The sequence below is a fragment of the Alosa alosa genome, chromosome 21, assembly GCF_017589495.1.
Source record: "Alosa alosa isolate M-15738 ecotype Scorff River chromosome 21, AALO_Geno_1.1, whole genome shotgun sequence".
Classification (NCBI taxonomy): domain Eukaryota; kingdom Metazoa; phylum Chordata; class Actinopteri; order Clupeiformes; family Clupeidae; genus Alosa; species Alosa alosa.
In genome coordinates, this window is record NC_063209.1 from 11,777,868 (window position 1) to 11,794,792 (window position 16,925).

Consider the following 16,925-nt stretch of genomic DNA (forward strand, 5'->3'; position numbering starts at 1 on the left):
TACTTGGATGCAACGCATTGTGATGGGTGCATTGTGACGTCTTATGAAGGTGATGAGTGCATTGTGACGTGTTATGAAGGTGATGAGTGCATTGTGAGGACCAGACCAACATATGTTTCTACTTATCCCCTATCTGTAATGGCCCTGTCATAAAAATAAAAGCCCCCCCACACACACACACACATGCACGCAGTTGGTCGTAAAGCCCACAGGAAGTCATGGTGAGCAGGAGAAAAGTCCCAGACGGTGAGTCTATCGTCCAGACCTCTGGAGTTGTTACACGAGATGCTTGTAAATAAGAAGGCCTCCTTGACAGGGATCTCTTTCAACCCCTGCAACTCCTTTCTGCAATTCTAGAGGAAGCTACAGTCCACTGCTCTCTCTTGTGAAATCAGCTCTCTGTGACATCGCGTGCGATGTTGTCAAATTGTCTGTGGACAATCAGCCTTCTAAAATATTGAAGAGGTCTTACTGTATAAACACACACAGGACCTTTTTGCATTCCACACTAATAAACACACTTACTGGACTTCAGTCTCTCTCTTCCTTCACACTTCACATATACACACACACACACTCACACACACACATAGTATCTGCCCTATCCTCCCATACTGCTCTCTGTGAGGGGCCCGTTCAGCTACATTGCTCGGGGTCGAGTGTCAAACTGTCCGAAAGAGAGAGAGGGGGTTTAAGAGAAAACAAACATGTCTCTCTTATCACTTATAAAAAGCCAAACAGACTCAGGGGATGATGTAAGAAGCCCCTGCCCGACTGCCCTGGGATCTCCACTTTCCCACAGCACCCTCTAGGGTCAGCTGATAAGACCCTCGGGAGAGGCCATATGTGTGTGTGTGGGGGATCAACCCGCAAGGCTGAGGGTCCAGTCCACTACTCTGCTCCACTGCAGACCCAGAGGGCAGTTCAGTGGCCTTGCTACCCCTCCAGCCCCACCAAGGCCCCCTGTTGCTCTGGCCGCTCGCTGCTATTTCTGGAACCTTCCGGACCACTGCATGCGGGCCCTTTGGGGGCTTTTCCGATGTCTGTGCACGGCAGGGGGATTAGTGAGTTTCTGTCTGAAGTTTTTGTTTATATATTTACATCAATTCAGTTATTTATTCATGTGGCTTGTGTTAATCACGAATACTCAAAGGTCATCGAGATATGTTTCTGTCATTGATGTGTTTTTGTGTTTGTTTCTCTCTCTCTCTCCCTTTTCTCTCTCTCTGTCTCTTTGTGTGTGTGTGTTCCTTTTTCCTCTACAATCTTTGCTTCTCTTTAGGGTTTTGGCTCTAATGTGTAATCCCAGTGTGTATTGCAGAGTGCACATATTGATTTTGTCACAGCTTGTCATGGTTTAGTGGAGTGGATCTCTCCCTTCCTGGGAAAACAACAAGAGTCTAATATCAGGCCCCACACTCACCACTGCCCTGTGCCATTGGCCAGTAACTCAATACTGTGATACAATAAAAGATACGAAGCTCATGTGCTCAAAATCCATTCACCGTCATGCATCAACTCATCCTTATATGTTCCTACAGTATATGGGAATGTAGAGACAAACTGCAATAATCAGATGACCGTGCTGTGGATTTGAAAAAAAAAAGTCTTTGTATGTCTAGCCGCAGTTGCGTAAAGTCCTCTTCCCAGGTGGTTGGTTACGTTGTGCTGTGAGTTGTGCAGTACTCTAACCTGTGATCAGAGGGGCATGTCTTATTTTGAGGCAATGGGCCACAAACACGCAGCGATATGGGGAGGAGAGGACTTATTCACCCACCGTAGGCCACCGTACGTGTACTCCACCACGTCAGCCAGAGCCAAGCCAGACAGTGAGTGTGCAACTGCATCTGCCTTCATTAGATTCTATTCATGTGTTTTGAGTTGGGTTTGTCAGTGAGGCGAACAAAATAAGATTAGAGTTATGTGGAAGTGAAGATATCCGATAAAGATCACGTAGAGAGCAGGGTTAACGTTTGTTTTTCGGCTCGCTATGGAAAATCTGTCAGCGATAATATTACTCTGTGCTTTTCACTGTGATTGATCTGTTTTTGTGATGTCCTCTGCATGCATTTAGGCAGTGACATTTCCATGGTGAGCAACGTCACCATTTGACCTGAGCCAGCGTTGTGACTGGAAGTCCCATAAAAGGTATCGTTGACTTCTTCTTTTTAGTGTTTAAGGGTTCTGAGTCCAGACAAATACGTTTCACATCATTTAGTTTCAATCTGTTTTTTCCCCCGACATTATGACCAGTTTTTACAATGGCGTGTGTGTGTGTGTGTTGGGTTGTTAGAACAGTTAAGATAAAGGCTTTTACATCTGCCACAACGCATGAAGGGCATGTGCATGGTAAAGCAGTTCAAACTGTTGTTTTCTTTGACATTAAGCATTTAATGGGCCTATTCCCAAAATATTATCTGCCCAGTGGGTCGGTCATTATTGATCAAAGGCTGGTGAGAGGTAAACATGGCGCTCATTAAGCAGCGGAGGAGTCCCACAAGCAGCCAGGGATCTGAAGGCCCATCTCTCCTCATCTCCTCTATAGCAAGAGAAATCTCACACCCCCTGGGATTCTCCCTCTCTCTTTCTCTCTCTCTCTCCTCCTCTTTCTGTCTGCTCTCTAACTCTCATGACTTTTACTCCCTTTCAACCTCTCTCTCTCTCTCTCTCTCTCTCTCTCTCTCTCTTCATCTGTCAGTACTCATCTCTCTCTCTGTCCTGTCTTTATTTCTCTTCATCTGCACTCTCTTTCAAATGATAGACAATAGAAGTCCATCTTCTCTCTTGAATAAGTCATAGTTTCTTTTCCCAATATGGCCTTTCATAACAGGCATCTCTGTGTGAGAGCGTCCGTATCCTCAACAAGACTACTGCAGTCTTGCGTTGCGTTCTGTGGAAGCCTCGGGGATGTAGTTACTCGTTGGATGGACAAGATAACGAGTCTGCAATGACCGTGACATTCCACTGACAGCTGGTAGCATGGTCCTCCACTTTCTCTCTGTCGTTGTCTCGTTGGGTTTGTCTTGTTCACTTAAACACACACACACACACACACAGAGACACACACAGACACACACACACACTTTACATACTGTATGTGTGTTTATGTGAACTTATGATACACACTTAGAGACACAGGAGGTGTAAGACTGGGGGGACACTGGGGGGACACGATGCTGAATCTCAGCTCACAGCTCTTGTTTATGGTTGTAGTCCAGCCAGACTGTTTGGAGACAATTCCCACTAGGAGGACCCGGGCAGTATAAAAGCCAACGGGGGTCCGGCTCTCTTCAGTCCACCACTGGGAGACCAGCGACACATATTCCCTCACACACACAGACACACACACACACACACACACACGCACATGCACACACTCAGGGACGCGTGGCAGGGATTCTTCTAAGGTAATGGACTTCTCAGACTTCACAGATGAGTGTGCACAGCGAGTTGTTCATTTCATTTCATTTCACTTTCCTGCTTTTTATGACTTTGACTTTCATTTCTGGCTCGTGGTGCTCTTTCCTCTTTGCTGCAGTGCTTACTCACTCCCTCACACATAGCCATCAGAGCTCTGGTGAACATGTAACTGAGAAGAAAAAAAAGTTATTTTTAAGTAACTAGCTAAATGTGTGTATATATTTAAAACAGTAATATGCATTAGAACATTGGTTAATATGATTTGTTTGAATTCTGAAGAACTCATCAACAATTCTGAAGAAGCTATTCATCTCTTTATCATCTTAATAGGATTAATGTTTAATGAGGCAACTGATATGTATGTACTGTATGTGAAATGTTCTCGTTAACATTCATAATTACATTTCTAAAGATTGAATAAAGATATATTTAGATACTATATTTAGATACTATATTTCATTTAATGTTTCAGTCTTCAGTTTTAAAACATCTACATTATTTAAAAGATCCATTTTGCTTCCAAGAGTTCTGCGATTGCAATCGCTTTCCCATCTTCTCATTAAAGATGTGCAGAAGCTACTGACTTCAGCAGGTAGTGTCTGTCAATGGCGAGCGTACCATACAGCAGGTAGTGCCTCTATGTGGTAAAGTGAGTGACTGTGTGGATGGCGGCACCATGGGGCTCTGGAGCAGAAATAACTCTATTCCGTCCGCATGCCGAGCCTCTCTGCTTGCGCTCACAGTTTGAACCTCCTAAAATGTCGATATCAGTTAGTAGCACTGCCTTCAAGAGATGTTTACTTCACAACTCTCGAAAATTAAAGTTGCTGAACTCGGGTGAACTCTCTGAGTGAGCGCTCTGCTGGTGTAACCTCACCCGTTCTCCCTTTCTTTCTCCCATTGTACAGAAAAACAAGAAAGAAAGAAAGAAAAAAAAACACGAGACGAGAACAAACGTGAGAGACGGAGTCGACCGGAGGACAGAGCCGGACGCTCACCATGGCCACCCTGGTCATCGTCAACGACTCCTTCGGGAACATCTCGATCTACAACGAGGTGACCTACGAGGACGACGACGCAGCCTCGTGCCACCACGTGGTGCCGCCGGAACACCAGAAGCAGCTCATCCCGGCCGTCTACGCCCTCATCTTCCTCTTCGGCACCGTCGGCAACAGCCTGGTGCTGCTGGTCCTCTGCCGGCGTGGCCCTGGTCGCCGGACGGTGGCCAACACCTACATGGTCAACTTGGCGCTGTCCGACCTGCTCTTTCTTCTCAGCCTGCCCTTCTGGGCCATCCAGTACGCGCTGGACTATCACTGGCCGTTCGGCGCGTTCATGTGCAAGGCGTGCAGCGCCACGCTGACGCTCAACCTCTACGCCAGCATCTTCTTCATCACCTGCATGAGCGCCGACCGCTACCTGGCCATCGTGCGGCCGCTGCGCTCGCAGAGCTGTCGCCGCCTGTGCCGGGCGCGGTTGGTCAGCGGCGCGGTGTGGCTGCTGGCCGGCTGCGCCACCGTGCCCGTGCTGGTGTTGCGCGACACCGCGCAACTCGGGCAGGAAGTGACCGCCTGCGTGCTGCACTACCCGAGCGACGGCTGGGTGACCGGGCTGGCGCTCACCAAGACCATCGTGGGCTTCCTGCTCCCGCTGGTAGTCATCGTCACCTGCTACTGCGAAATAGGGCGCCACCTGCTGGCCGCGACAACGACAGGTGGGACGGGGACGGGCGCCGGCGCCGACAGCCGCGGCGGCGGCCCAGACAAGGCGGCCGGTGGCGGTCACTCGTCGGGCACCAACAACGTGGACCACGTGCTGAGGATGGTGGTGGCGGTGGTGCTCGCCTTCTTCCTCTGCTGGTTCCCCTTCCACACTGTGACGCTGCTGGACGTCCTCCACCACCAGGGGGCGATGCGGGGCTGCTGGGTGCATCGCGCCGTCGAGACGCTGCTGCCCTTCACCAGCTGCCTGGGCTTCTCCAACAGCGCCGTCAACCCCTTCCTCTACTGCTTCGTGGGGAACCACTTCCGCGAGCAGCTCAGCGGACGCTGGGGGAGCCGGAGGCTCGGAGGAGGAGGAGGAGGAGGCGGAGGAGGAGGGGTCAGTGTGGGGGGAGGAGGTGGGCCTGGGGGGTCCTCGCAGCATATAAGGGGGTCCTTCAGCACGCGCCTCAGCTCGCTCTCGCGCAAACTCAGCGACCTCAAGGACCTGGGGCCTCCCGAGAGCCCCGCACCTGTCTGACATCCCATAATAAGGACAGGCAATGTGTGTGTGTGTGTGTGTGTGTGTGTGTGTGTGTATTTGGGTGTAAAAGGGGTGAGGGTGACATGGGCTGGGATGTGGATGTATGTTGGTGTTGTGAGGGGTTGAGGGTGGGGGGTGCATGTGTGTGCGGGGATGAGTAGAGGTGCTCTTGCTGTGGATGGGACTTGGTTTGACATCCCATAATTGAGCACTTGGAGGTGGGGTGTGTGTGTGCATACTGTATGTGCTTGTGTGCGTGTGTGTGTGTGTGTGTGTGTGTGTGTGTGTGTGTGTGTGTGTGTGTGTGTGTGTGTTTGAGAGCGCTGGGGGTCACGGATCACGGAAGACGAGTGAAAAAACCAAGGACAAGTCATCCTCGGAGACAACCAGAGGTGTGACATCCCATAATTAAGCTGCAGGCCTGACATAAAGGAGAGTGAAGGGAAAGCGGGCTCTGTCCCCTCCACAGCCATCGATTCTGCGCCAGCTAACCTCCATTTTATCACCCGGGCCTTATGGGGATTAATGTCCTGAAAACGCGGTGTTCTCTTAAGATTGATTACAGACAGTCCGTCGTGAGAAGACCCAGAACTATGCCAGACTACTCAGCCACAATCTCAGAATAACACCCCGCTGTTTGACCTCTTTTAGAGGGGAATTAATACGGACAGGTATCAAGCCTATATTCTTTTCTTCTCTCAGCAATGACTGACTTTTATTTTCTTTAACCAACACTGAAAATAAGCATGACAATCACTGAGGACTCTAACTAATAAAACAGATCCTCCTCCACAAGCAGGCTCTGTGTGTATCTGCAGTGCGTCTCTCTCTCTCTACCTCTCCCCCTCTCTCTCTCTCCAGCTCACTACACAGGAGGTATTTACAAGCCAGCATTCCTATAAGTGGTGTGAACAATCAGATTAAGGGAAAACAGATGGGATTTCTCAGGCACAGCCTCTCATATCCTCGTATGTACTCACGAGACTAGGGACAGGCTGCTTTAGTCTTTGTTTTTATCATCTTATATGTATTCAATGATTTATTCCAGACATAAGCAGCTCATCTTGATGTGAATAAATGAGTCCTGGCATTATATGTATCAAACTAGAGAGTTACTAAATAGGATGATTGTTATGGTAAATTTTATGGACCATGATAATTTGTTTCTAAATATCTCTAATTATATGTTTTGTTACTCCTTGTTCCTGAGCATAATCAAGAAGGATTTTAAGTGATGAGCTGCTGAGATTGCAAAGTGTTGGTATCCAAAGCTATATTACAATGAGTGATTATATAGAAACAATGAATGATGGCCTGGCCAAGACAGCAGGTAGAGTTGACGGTCAAATTTGGAAAATGTGTTTCCTCTTTTGACCAGCAGGGGGAGGAAGATGACTGCAGTTTCATCTGACTGGCAGGTGCTCTTTGGAAGCCAGTACAAAGATGCCAACCTGCGGCAACAGTTTTACCAAATCAAACCTTCAAAATGCTGTGTCACATTATTACTATTTTATGTGTCTGTTTCTTTAAAATGTCATGCAGGGAGAAAGAGCAAGAAAGAAAGAAAGTTAGAAAGCTGTTGCGTGTGAAGAGAGAAAGAGAATGTGTGTGAGAGGAAGAGAGATAGAGAGAGAGAGAGCAGGCAGCAAATGAAAGATTGATTGTGTGTGTGTGTGTGTGTGTGTGTGTGTGTGTGTGTGTGTGTGTGTGTGTGTTTGGGGGACGAGACCACAGAAGTTCAGAATATAGTCATGAGATACAGACTGCGAGAGGAAAGTCACAATCACAGCCAGATGAGTCGCTACACGACCTCAGCCTACCGCACGTCCTCAGCCTACCGCACGTCCTCTCCATCTGACCACGGCAGAAGTGGGTCTCCAAATCACCTGACACGCCACGGAGGACCAACACTGGACCACCGCATCACTGTATGAGACGATAAATGAAACTGAAGGCTGAATAAAATGCTGATAAGTGCGATTCCTGTAGCCTCATCAAAGATAATGTCATCTGACCAAAATCATTAATTCAAGGTTTCAAGGAGTTTGTTGTAAGTGGAAAAGAAGATTCAATAAAACACACCTTGTAATACAATGTGTTACCTACAAAGAGTAAGACCTATAAGTATATAAAAAAGGACAGAAAACAATGCCAATTTGTACACACAAAAAACAACAACGTAAAATATGACATATAACATATCACACACCCCAATGATGAATCACAAACACAAACAAAGTCTATGCAACAATGCCACCTCAGCACAGGCCTGAGATGAAGGCAGTCAGGAGACCCAAACTGCTGAGCTGACTAATGGTGTGTATGCAGGGCAGGATAGGGCCTCTGGCGGCCCGTCCAAACCCCTGACTGTGCAGGGACGAGAGCCCAGCATCCAGCCTTGTCCTACTCCCACCGCAATAATCAGCTGTGTGGATGCGGACGCACGTGTGTTGTTTTTATATCTTAATGCAAGGGGCTGTTTCCTGTTTCTTATCTTATTAGTCCAGCACTTAACCCCTGCTTGACCCCATGGGCCTACCACGTGTGTGTGTGTACGTGCAAGGACTCTGTGTGGGTCAGAATGTGTGATGACTGTCAAGGGGTGTGTATTGAATGATTTTGTTTGTGTTCTGTTACCAGCCTAGAGCTTCTACGCACTCTTCACTGACTAAAAAAAAAGGTCTTCTAACTGACATTTTCCACCTTTTCTTAGTGTTGTGATGCAAAACCTTACCGTAGCTTTGAAGTAACTTCCTGCCAAACCCTGAGCATCATTTCCTGTTGAAGGAAAGAGTACTCTGCAGTTCAGGCATTCGGGTTAGAGATACCGGCGTAAAACACACACACACATACGCAGAGATCAACCATCACAGGGAGAGACAGCAGAGAGAGCAGCAGACGCCGCGAGACGCACTACGCGATGGACTTTGTACCTGTGTACCACGGCCCCATTGGCAAAGCCCTGTGTGAGCGGAGACTATGCGATGCGGGCAGGGATGGCAGCTACCTCATCCGAGACAGCGAGTCGGTGCCCGGAATGTACTGCCTGTGTGTGCTGTGAGTTACGTCTTTTGCATAATTTTCTTATCTGACACGATTTTGCAGAACTGAGACAACATGTTCCTTTTTGAGACATGTTCACTCGTGACTTTTTCCATGACTTGTGCTGAACAAACAAGTAAATAAATGTGTTACTTGTTAATTTAGTATTAGTATCAGTTTTTATCAATTACTATCAATTATTATTTTTTTAGGGAGAGGGGTTGTATGCATTTTAAAAGTTCTGCAGCTTCCTATGCCATGAGAATAATAAAATATTGTTAAGGCCTACAAGCAGGCCTGTTTTTTTTACACTTTTTACCTGTGGCAACTCAGAGAGGTATCTGACCTTGAGTATGACTTCTCCATCGACAGGTGTAAAGGCTACGTCTACACGTATAGGCTACATCAGGATGCAGAGGGATCTTGGGCGGCTGATGTGAGTCAAACCCTGCAGACCTACACACACACACACACACACACACACACATCCAATTTACCATAAGACTACAACACTTACCAACATTAGGACATTAACTGATAATATCAGTTCCTCTTTTGAAGGAAAAGGTATGTGAAAGTTCAGTATAGCTACAGCACATGCATATTACACCGGGAGACAGAATAGTTAACTAGATCTGCACCTGGTTAAAGAATGAATCAATATTTAATCAACGATGAATCAATTCTTTAACATTAACCCTGGGATCCACTCTGAGAGCCATACTGTAGGTTGCGTCATGCATTCCTTTAGCACATAGCCCTGTAACTGTGTGATGGTACCACACTACTCCCATAGTCACTAAAGCAGGCTTTACATTAACACTTTAACAGCATTAAACAGCAGCTCTTTTCTCCACATCTACCCTCTGTAAAAGCCTGTTTTACGTTGTTAGCCACTCTGAGGCACGATCCGTCATTTTGTCCTACTCTGTGTGCCTCCTGTCCTCCCTCACAAAGGGAGAAAAGTAACAAGTTCAAAGGCTTACACGTAGATATTGTACTCCTAAGTTATTCTTTATATGCATGTGTTTATGTCACTTTTTACGAGGCCTTTGTCTTCTGTGAACTTGTGTATAGATAAAGGCGGACACTGTAAACGTTTAATTGCTAAGTTGTGGAATAATAGCCCAATTTATCAGAGGAGTTTTACCAAGAGAGTTTAACGTTTAAAAAAAAACCTCCTAATTAGAAGTACTTCATCATATGGCTGCTAAAGTACACACAAGTGCAGCTCAGAACAGGCCCAAAATACACAGAAGGATATTTTGCATTTAAAGATCCAGCCACTTACTTAGTCATGACACCTGGTATTTTGTGAGGTTTGACTCAATTCAATATAAGACATCTAACAGGAACAGTAATCTTGCTTACAGCAACATACTGTAACCTTCTCAACCGCCGCAGAATCGTGGCTTTTGAAATTGAAGCGCCATGTTGAATGCATCCCTACATAAGACATTATTATCTCCTTAGTTACAGCCTACACAGTAACAATACGATTGTAAAGTGAGATTTAGGCTTTTAAGATTTAAAAATCTCCTGCCTCTCAGATTTCTACAAGGGGAAAAACTGTATGTATCAAATGTTTATTACCAGTAAGATCCTTTGTGTTTTCTCAGCGTGAGACAATTTGTGCAATAGACATGTGTGATGTTCCTTTCTCAGCTGTGAGTAAGTAACAAGTAAGTAAGTAGCATATTTATAGCATACAATATCTGTATGCTATTTTATGCAAATGGTTAATTAATTACACTGCGTTTTTTTTTTTTTTAATGAGAGAGCAATTTACACACAGGCAGATAGGCATCTATAAATAGCCCAGCTGGGTTATGCGAGACCACCGTGAATGCGGAGCCGAGCATGTGGTGACTGTTGTGGTTTTCTTTCTGAGGTTACAAGTCAATGCTACATTTTAGTTTCCTCAACAATCGATCTAAGAGGTAATATAGAGCTTCAGTAAAAACTGCAGAATCTCAACTTCACGCAAGACTCAACCAAGATGCAATTTGCACAAAACTATTTCGTTTTGCAGGTAGTGCTTGTGTTTGTGGTTGACAAAGAGTAGAATTGACCAAATGTTTTAGTATACACAAGTGTAAAGTCTAGTCGAATCAAATTCAATAACTGAGCAAAAATCTATCTGGCAAATAAATACCATGATCCTAAGCACAACATTGGTTGGTCAGCTCAATGCCCCTATACACTGCACAATATCTCTAGCTCATGCCTAAGGCACTTACTCTCTGACCGACTGCACTTTGCCCGTCATCTGTAAGTGTTAAATGCCCCACCTTTTGATCTGAAGAGAGTAAAAAGCGCTACATAGTATGCACAAATATGATCACTAGTTTTAACGCTCCAAAATTAGATGTAACACTCACTCCAATGGGTTGATATCAACTCAGAATAGTGTTAAAAATCTGCATTAACTGTGTAGATTTATGCCCTGAGGTGTTAGAAAAGCACATCATGGCTTCAAGGCCTGGGAAAGGAAAACCGCACATGTGCAACATGCTTTCGATCAGCACGGCGAGGAAACTGAAGAGTTACATCCATTGCTTCCTGTTTTTCAGACTGCACCAGACCAACAGAAGCGCTTGTTTCGAAAAGTCAAGAACTTGATAAGTGCCTTCGAGAAGCCCGACCAAGGGATCGCCATTCCGCTCCTCTACCCGGTGCCTCGGCCCCTCGTACCAACGACGCCCCCGTACATGTCAACCACAGAGCAGCCGACTCCTCCTCCTCGGCCTGCGGGCCAGAATCACAATCAGAACCACAACCAGAACCTGCCCCAGGGACAGCACCAGCACAAGTCCACGCCCCGCGTCAAAGCGAAAAAACGGCCTTCTGTCTGAGGAGTTGGTCTCACGGCATCCCACCGTAGAGACTCTGGAGTTGAAAGCAGGCCAGATGTTTTCAGTTGATCCTTCCGAGGACTTTCTGGTTATCTCGTCCTCACTCTGTTTCCCGACTTATGTCTCGTCCCCCGACTTCTTCATTTATACCACTTTCTCTCTCCATCTCTCACTCCCTCTCTTTACCTCTCTCCTAATTTTTTTCTCCTTATTATGAGGTATAATTCTATGAATTGATTTTTAATTAAATTCAGTGTTTTTATTATTCTCTATTTTTTTGACATTTTTTGTCTTGGCTGAGAGTAAGATTGTGGCACTTCTATTTTATTCCACAAATATAAACCTCAAGTCTATCGCTACAAATCTACAGTAGTTGAAAGGCTTTTCAGTAGAAAGCCATCCTCTGTAACATGGTTGTAGAGTCTGAAGACAAAGATCCTGTTTTCATACAACAATTTGTTACATGACAGACATGTATAGTTCTTCTACCCACAAGACATGTATGCAGGATACAGGCATTTAGCCTTTATCCGCAAGCGCCATTTTGTCAATCGATGAAGGAATCAGTGTTCCTTTGATCTGAAGTGGGGCCTACATTAGTTGTCAAGATCATTTAAGAGGTTGTTACTGTGTTAACTGTATTTAAATACAGTAAATGTATACATTTGTAATGCTGACCATGATAAATAAATACATAAAATAAAGATCAGGTAGGATAGAAACAAACTCTTCTTATATTACTTGGTGTGTATGTGATTATTACGGTAAGTAGAATTATTCTACTAAGTATAAGTATAGTATATATACTCGTTTGATCCCGTGAGGGAAATTTGGTCTCTGCATTTAACCCAATCGGTGAATTAGTGAAACACACTGCACACAGTGAACACACAGTGAGGTGAAGCACACACTAATCCCGGGCGAGTGAGCTGCCTGCTTTTAACGGGGGCGCCGGGGAGCAGTGAGGGGTTAGGTGCCTTGCTCAAGGGCACTTCAGCCGCGGCCCACTGGTCGGGGCTCAAACCGCCAACCCTCCAGTTACAAGTCCAGAGTGCTAACCAGTGGTGCCCATACTATACAGTATATCCATGCACAATCTGTGAACAGCTTGACTAACCAGAACATATCACAGGCCTACAGAAATCTGAGAAGCAGATTTATTATCTTAAAATATGAATGTTGCACTTGTAACACTGTACACAGTGCGTGCATACACACACACACACACACACACACAGTCTGGGTATATTTGTGACGGTGGTAGACTGTGCAAAGAAAACCGCTAGTATGTGGAGCAAAGCCATCCAGCTAGCAGGCGTCAGTGGAGGCTGAGCAGTCAGCAGAGATAATCTTACTATTATTCCCTTAGTTCCTCCTAGACAACAATAATATTACAAATGAGATTTAGGCTTGAATGCCCTGTTTCTCAAATGTATGTGGACCACATACTAGAGAGAGCTATCTTCTATGGTGTTAATTGTGAGATCTACAAATGATCCTCACTTTTATGTTTAGACGTCTCAAAGTTACTTTGATGTTTGGGGATGAAGCACATTTTCACAGTGCATTTGACTAGAAGAGGGCTGTTCTAAGCCATTGTGGATAGGGCTAGCTATGAGATCTTTTTGGTCAATTACAGTAGATTTTTACAATGAAGTACCTCATCTCATTTCTGTCTCAATCTGTTTCTCCTGAGTAATTTAAGGAGGAATATCTGAGATCAAATCGATATATAATTGTAAGAACTAGATGAACCGCATAGCGGTACAAAATATGACCGCCGCTCAGTCCTAAATCTCTAAACAATCACAAGTAGGGCAGTTCATCACAGTTCATCCATTGCAACTGGATTGATGAAAGGTCACTTACACCTGTAGGCTACATTGTATTTGGGAAAAGCAAAAGGTATCAGCATAATGTTATTTATTTATTTATTTATTTATAAACAAAAACATCTCTGTCAGTTCCATGCCGTTTTCAACAGCTATCAAAAACAAATTGAAAAATGAAAGGTCATTTTTGGATGGATGGATTTTTTGTGAATGTTTCTTCTTCTACATAAGATTTTAGTCATCTTTAGTTCATGTGATACTTTATTGTCAATGCACAAATTAAGTAACAGTAGTCTGAAACGTTATTGTTAATGCACAAATTAAGTAACAGTAGTCTGAAACGAAATGCTGTTTTACATCTAACCAGTGGTGCAAATAACTGACATGTCCAAATGGGCCTTGATGAAATCGCCGCTACTGTTCATACACATTTCAACGGGCCAAAGTTGAAAGACTTTTTGTCCGTTATTGTTAGGTGGAAATATAGGCTGATTCATGTTCCCTTGCATTGTGTAACTGAGGTCCATGGCTAGTCTGGCTTTCACCAGACCAAGCTCAATCTTTTAAGAAATCAAAAATAAATAGCGGGCAGATCAGGCTGGGTTCACCCAGCCTAGTCCATAGGCACCGATATTGTTTAATTTTAACGATTGAGATTTCCACGCCTGGCTATTCTAAATGCAAAATGCATCAGGGAGTTATGACAAAACTGTAACTAACAAACTAGATCCTAATAGAAAGCTGTTAGCTTCCCTAAGCTACAGGTAGGCTTATAAGGTAGGCCTATTTACAACATAAATTGTCAATAGACTATGCTGGCGACACAAATAAAATCTCCTTTGGAAACCAATGGCTCCGCATGCCTTACAGTATCAAGCGGACTTAAACTGCCATATCGCGGGCTTAAAAGTAGTAATAAAATTCACGCAGCTCCATGTGTCAAGGAAAGCGCGAATGAAGTAGCCACTTCTACATGGGACCCACTACACAGTAGCTTAAGGTGTGTTGCTAAATCAGCCATAATGAAATGAAGGCGTCATTGTTTGGATACTTCACACACACGTGCTTTTTAATTTCACAGACTACAACTACCAAGATGGAATCAAAGCACATCGATTCCCTCTCACACCCTGCACGCACTTAAAACAAAATAAACAGGCGCCTCAGTCTCACGCATGTATAGGCAAAACTGTATCAGACCGGTGTAACGTTGGTAAATCTTCCATTGCACAGAATGATTGTGCAACAAATGACAGTCGAAAGAAACAATTACAGTGCCGCTATCAATTTGCTTGGTATAACCGCATTTATAGTTTTCTACAAATGCAATCAATCAAATTGGCCTCCATCACTCAACCAACTCTAACGGTAACATTACCCAGTGGTGGAATGTAACGAAGTACAAATACTTCGTTACTGTACTTAAGTAAAATTTCCACGTATTTGTACTTTACTTAAGTAAAATGTATAGTGCATACTTTTGACTTTTACTTCGTTACATTTTACAGCAATTATCTGTACTTTTACTCCGCTACATTTCTACAACACCATCGTTCCTTTTTAAGATACATTTTATGATCAGTTTTTTTTTTCTCTCTGACAAACACGTTTGTGAAGAAAAAAAAAAAAAAAAACTTTGACAATCCCTATATGACCGCTTCGCTCTCCATCCATCTTTGAGAACTAACATTTTCTTTCTCCGCAGCCCTCCAATCCAAGAGAAAGACAAAATGAGAGAGAGGGAGAGAAAGAGAGAAAGATAGAGCACTCCTCATTGCCTGGCAACCACACTCTTAATATTCCGCCATGTGTCGGAGTCAGACTGCACCTTATCACAAGAAGTAATAACAAAATAATAATAATAATAATAATAATAATAAAAAAGTCAACGTGAGCTGATTCGGTCTGATTGGGCAGATATGTATGGGCGTGGGCGTGCTGGGAGACCCTCGGCCCGTGTTAAATGGCTCCTCCGGCGGCACGGACAGATGGCGAGAGAGACGCCGCACGTGGGAGGTCAAGGGAGAGGGTGTTGTGACAGGATGGAATGAGGCTGTCTCATGCCGAGGATTGCTCAGCTGAATTAGATGCGTTTATACAAGAAGCAGCCAACGGGTGAGAGCAATTGCTACAGTCGCCTATTTTTATTCACCTGGTGGAGCACATCTGTCTACTCCAAAATAATGAGATAATAAGATGTAATGTAAGATACTGAGCTCTTGGATGGACTCCTGGAGTTTGACATTGCAGTCCATGTGGGCACTTTGTCCGAATGCATTTCTTAATTGGGCAGAAATTTGAACATGTCTGTCATCTCCCACTTCTTGAGAGATGTCTGCGACGGGTCTCGTCTTGTGATGTGGCACCTCCACGAAGATGCAGAGGAGATGTACGTGTCTCGACTAGCTTCTGTTTCAGTTTCTTTATGACACGAGACTGATAATGAAATCGAGGCCGCCGGCTAACTGCTGTCAGCTACATAAGACAGCAGACCTTCACTTGAGAATGGGGGAGATTCACTATGAGACACACAGGGAGCTGAGCAATTTGTGGAGTGGAGAGAATGTCAAATCCAATCACTATTTAGATGCTGGGAAAATTGTGGACCAGAGCTGTAGCAAGCACACGTCCATCCCAACACTTCTAGTTTTCACTATTTTATTTTTTCTGACTATTAAAACTTATTTTTTCGAAGCACTCCAGAACATCTCTTATCAACCTATGGTCAGATCTGCTATAATTAATGTAATTAATAATGCATTATAAATAATAAAAATAAATGTATTGATAAAATGTACATAACCTGAATACATTGCTACCTTTTTTGCTACAAACATTAGTTATTACAAAATGTTTTGAGATCTCACTAACAGTTAAAAAGGAACTTTAGTGTAACGACCATGATTATTTGTGAGTCATCTTATTGTATTGTAAATGTACAATACAAAGACTTCATAGAGAACCATTTGACAATGCAGGACCACAAGAACCATTTGACAATGCAGGAGAGGTTAGGCTGCAGTCTCACTGACACGCTTTTATCACCTCCAGAACATGAGTATTCTAAAGTAGTGAGTGAGTGCGTGTTAAAAACATGTGAGGTTAAGTTGATTGTGTAGCCTACACGTTGTCGCTATAATACGTTATATTGAGCTAAATCGCTAGCTTCCTGACCTAGTTAAGTTTTTTGATTTATAACTTTGAGTGCCTCGCCTTTTTAGAAGCCTCAATTTTTTTCTGCTTGCACCTCGCTTTTATAAACTCGAAGCCGTTGCAATGGTCAGTCATAGGGGAACAACTGAATTTGAGCAATTGGAGTTGAAAGAAGTGTGTCAGTCTTAACGCCACTTTAAGGGCCTTAAAGGAGAATTCAGGCGATTTTCACATAAATCTCTGTTTCTCAAGGTCTGTAAGTACGGAAAAAAAACACACCCAGAGTGTAGCACTGTAGCTGCCAGCAGCTCTAGTTGTCGGCTGCAGCAACTCATGCTAGATAGTACCGTTTTTTTCGTTTAGTTTTTGATTTTTCATA

The 16,925-nt window shown here is 44.3% G+C and overlaps 2 protein-coding genes across 2 annotated transcripts; both read left to right on the plus strand.

Moving 5' to 3' along the window:
• Nucleotides 1–1,867: 1,867 nt before the first annotated feature.
• Nucleotides 1,868–8,309, plus strand: LOC125286852 (type-2 angiotensin II receptor-like). The gene is made up of 3 exons (XM_048232162.1): nucleotides 1,868–2,148; nucleotides 4,329–5,506; nucleotides 8,305–8,309. The coding sequence occupies exons 2-3, from the start codon at nucleotides 4,420–4,422 to the stop codon at nucleotides 8,307–8,309; spliced, it is 1,092 nt and encodes a 363-aa protein (XP_048088119.1). The 5' UTR covers nucleotides 1,868–2,148; nucleotides 4,329–4,419.
• A 201-nt stretch (nucleotides 8,310–8,510) lies between these two features.
• Nucleotides 8,511–11,828, plus strand: sh2d1ab (SH2 domain containing 1A duplicate b). The gene is made up of 3 exons (XM_048231832.1): nucleotides 8,511–8,721; nucleotides 9,079–9,142; nucleotides 11,280–11,828. Exons 1-3 carry the CDS (start codon nucleotides 8,585–8,587, stop codon nucleotides 11,559–11,561), a joined length of 483 nt encoding a protein of 160 aa, XP_048087789.1. The 5' UTR covers nucleotides 8,511–8,584; the 3' UTR covers nucleotides 11,562–11,828.
• The last annotated feature ends 5,097 nt before the right edge of the window (nucleotides 11,829–16,925 follow it).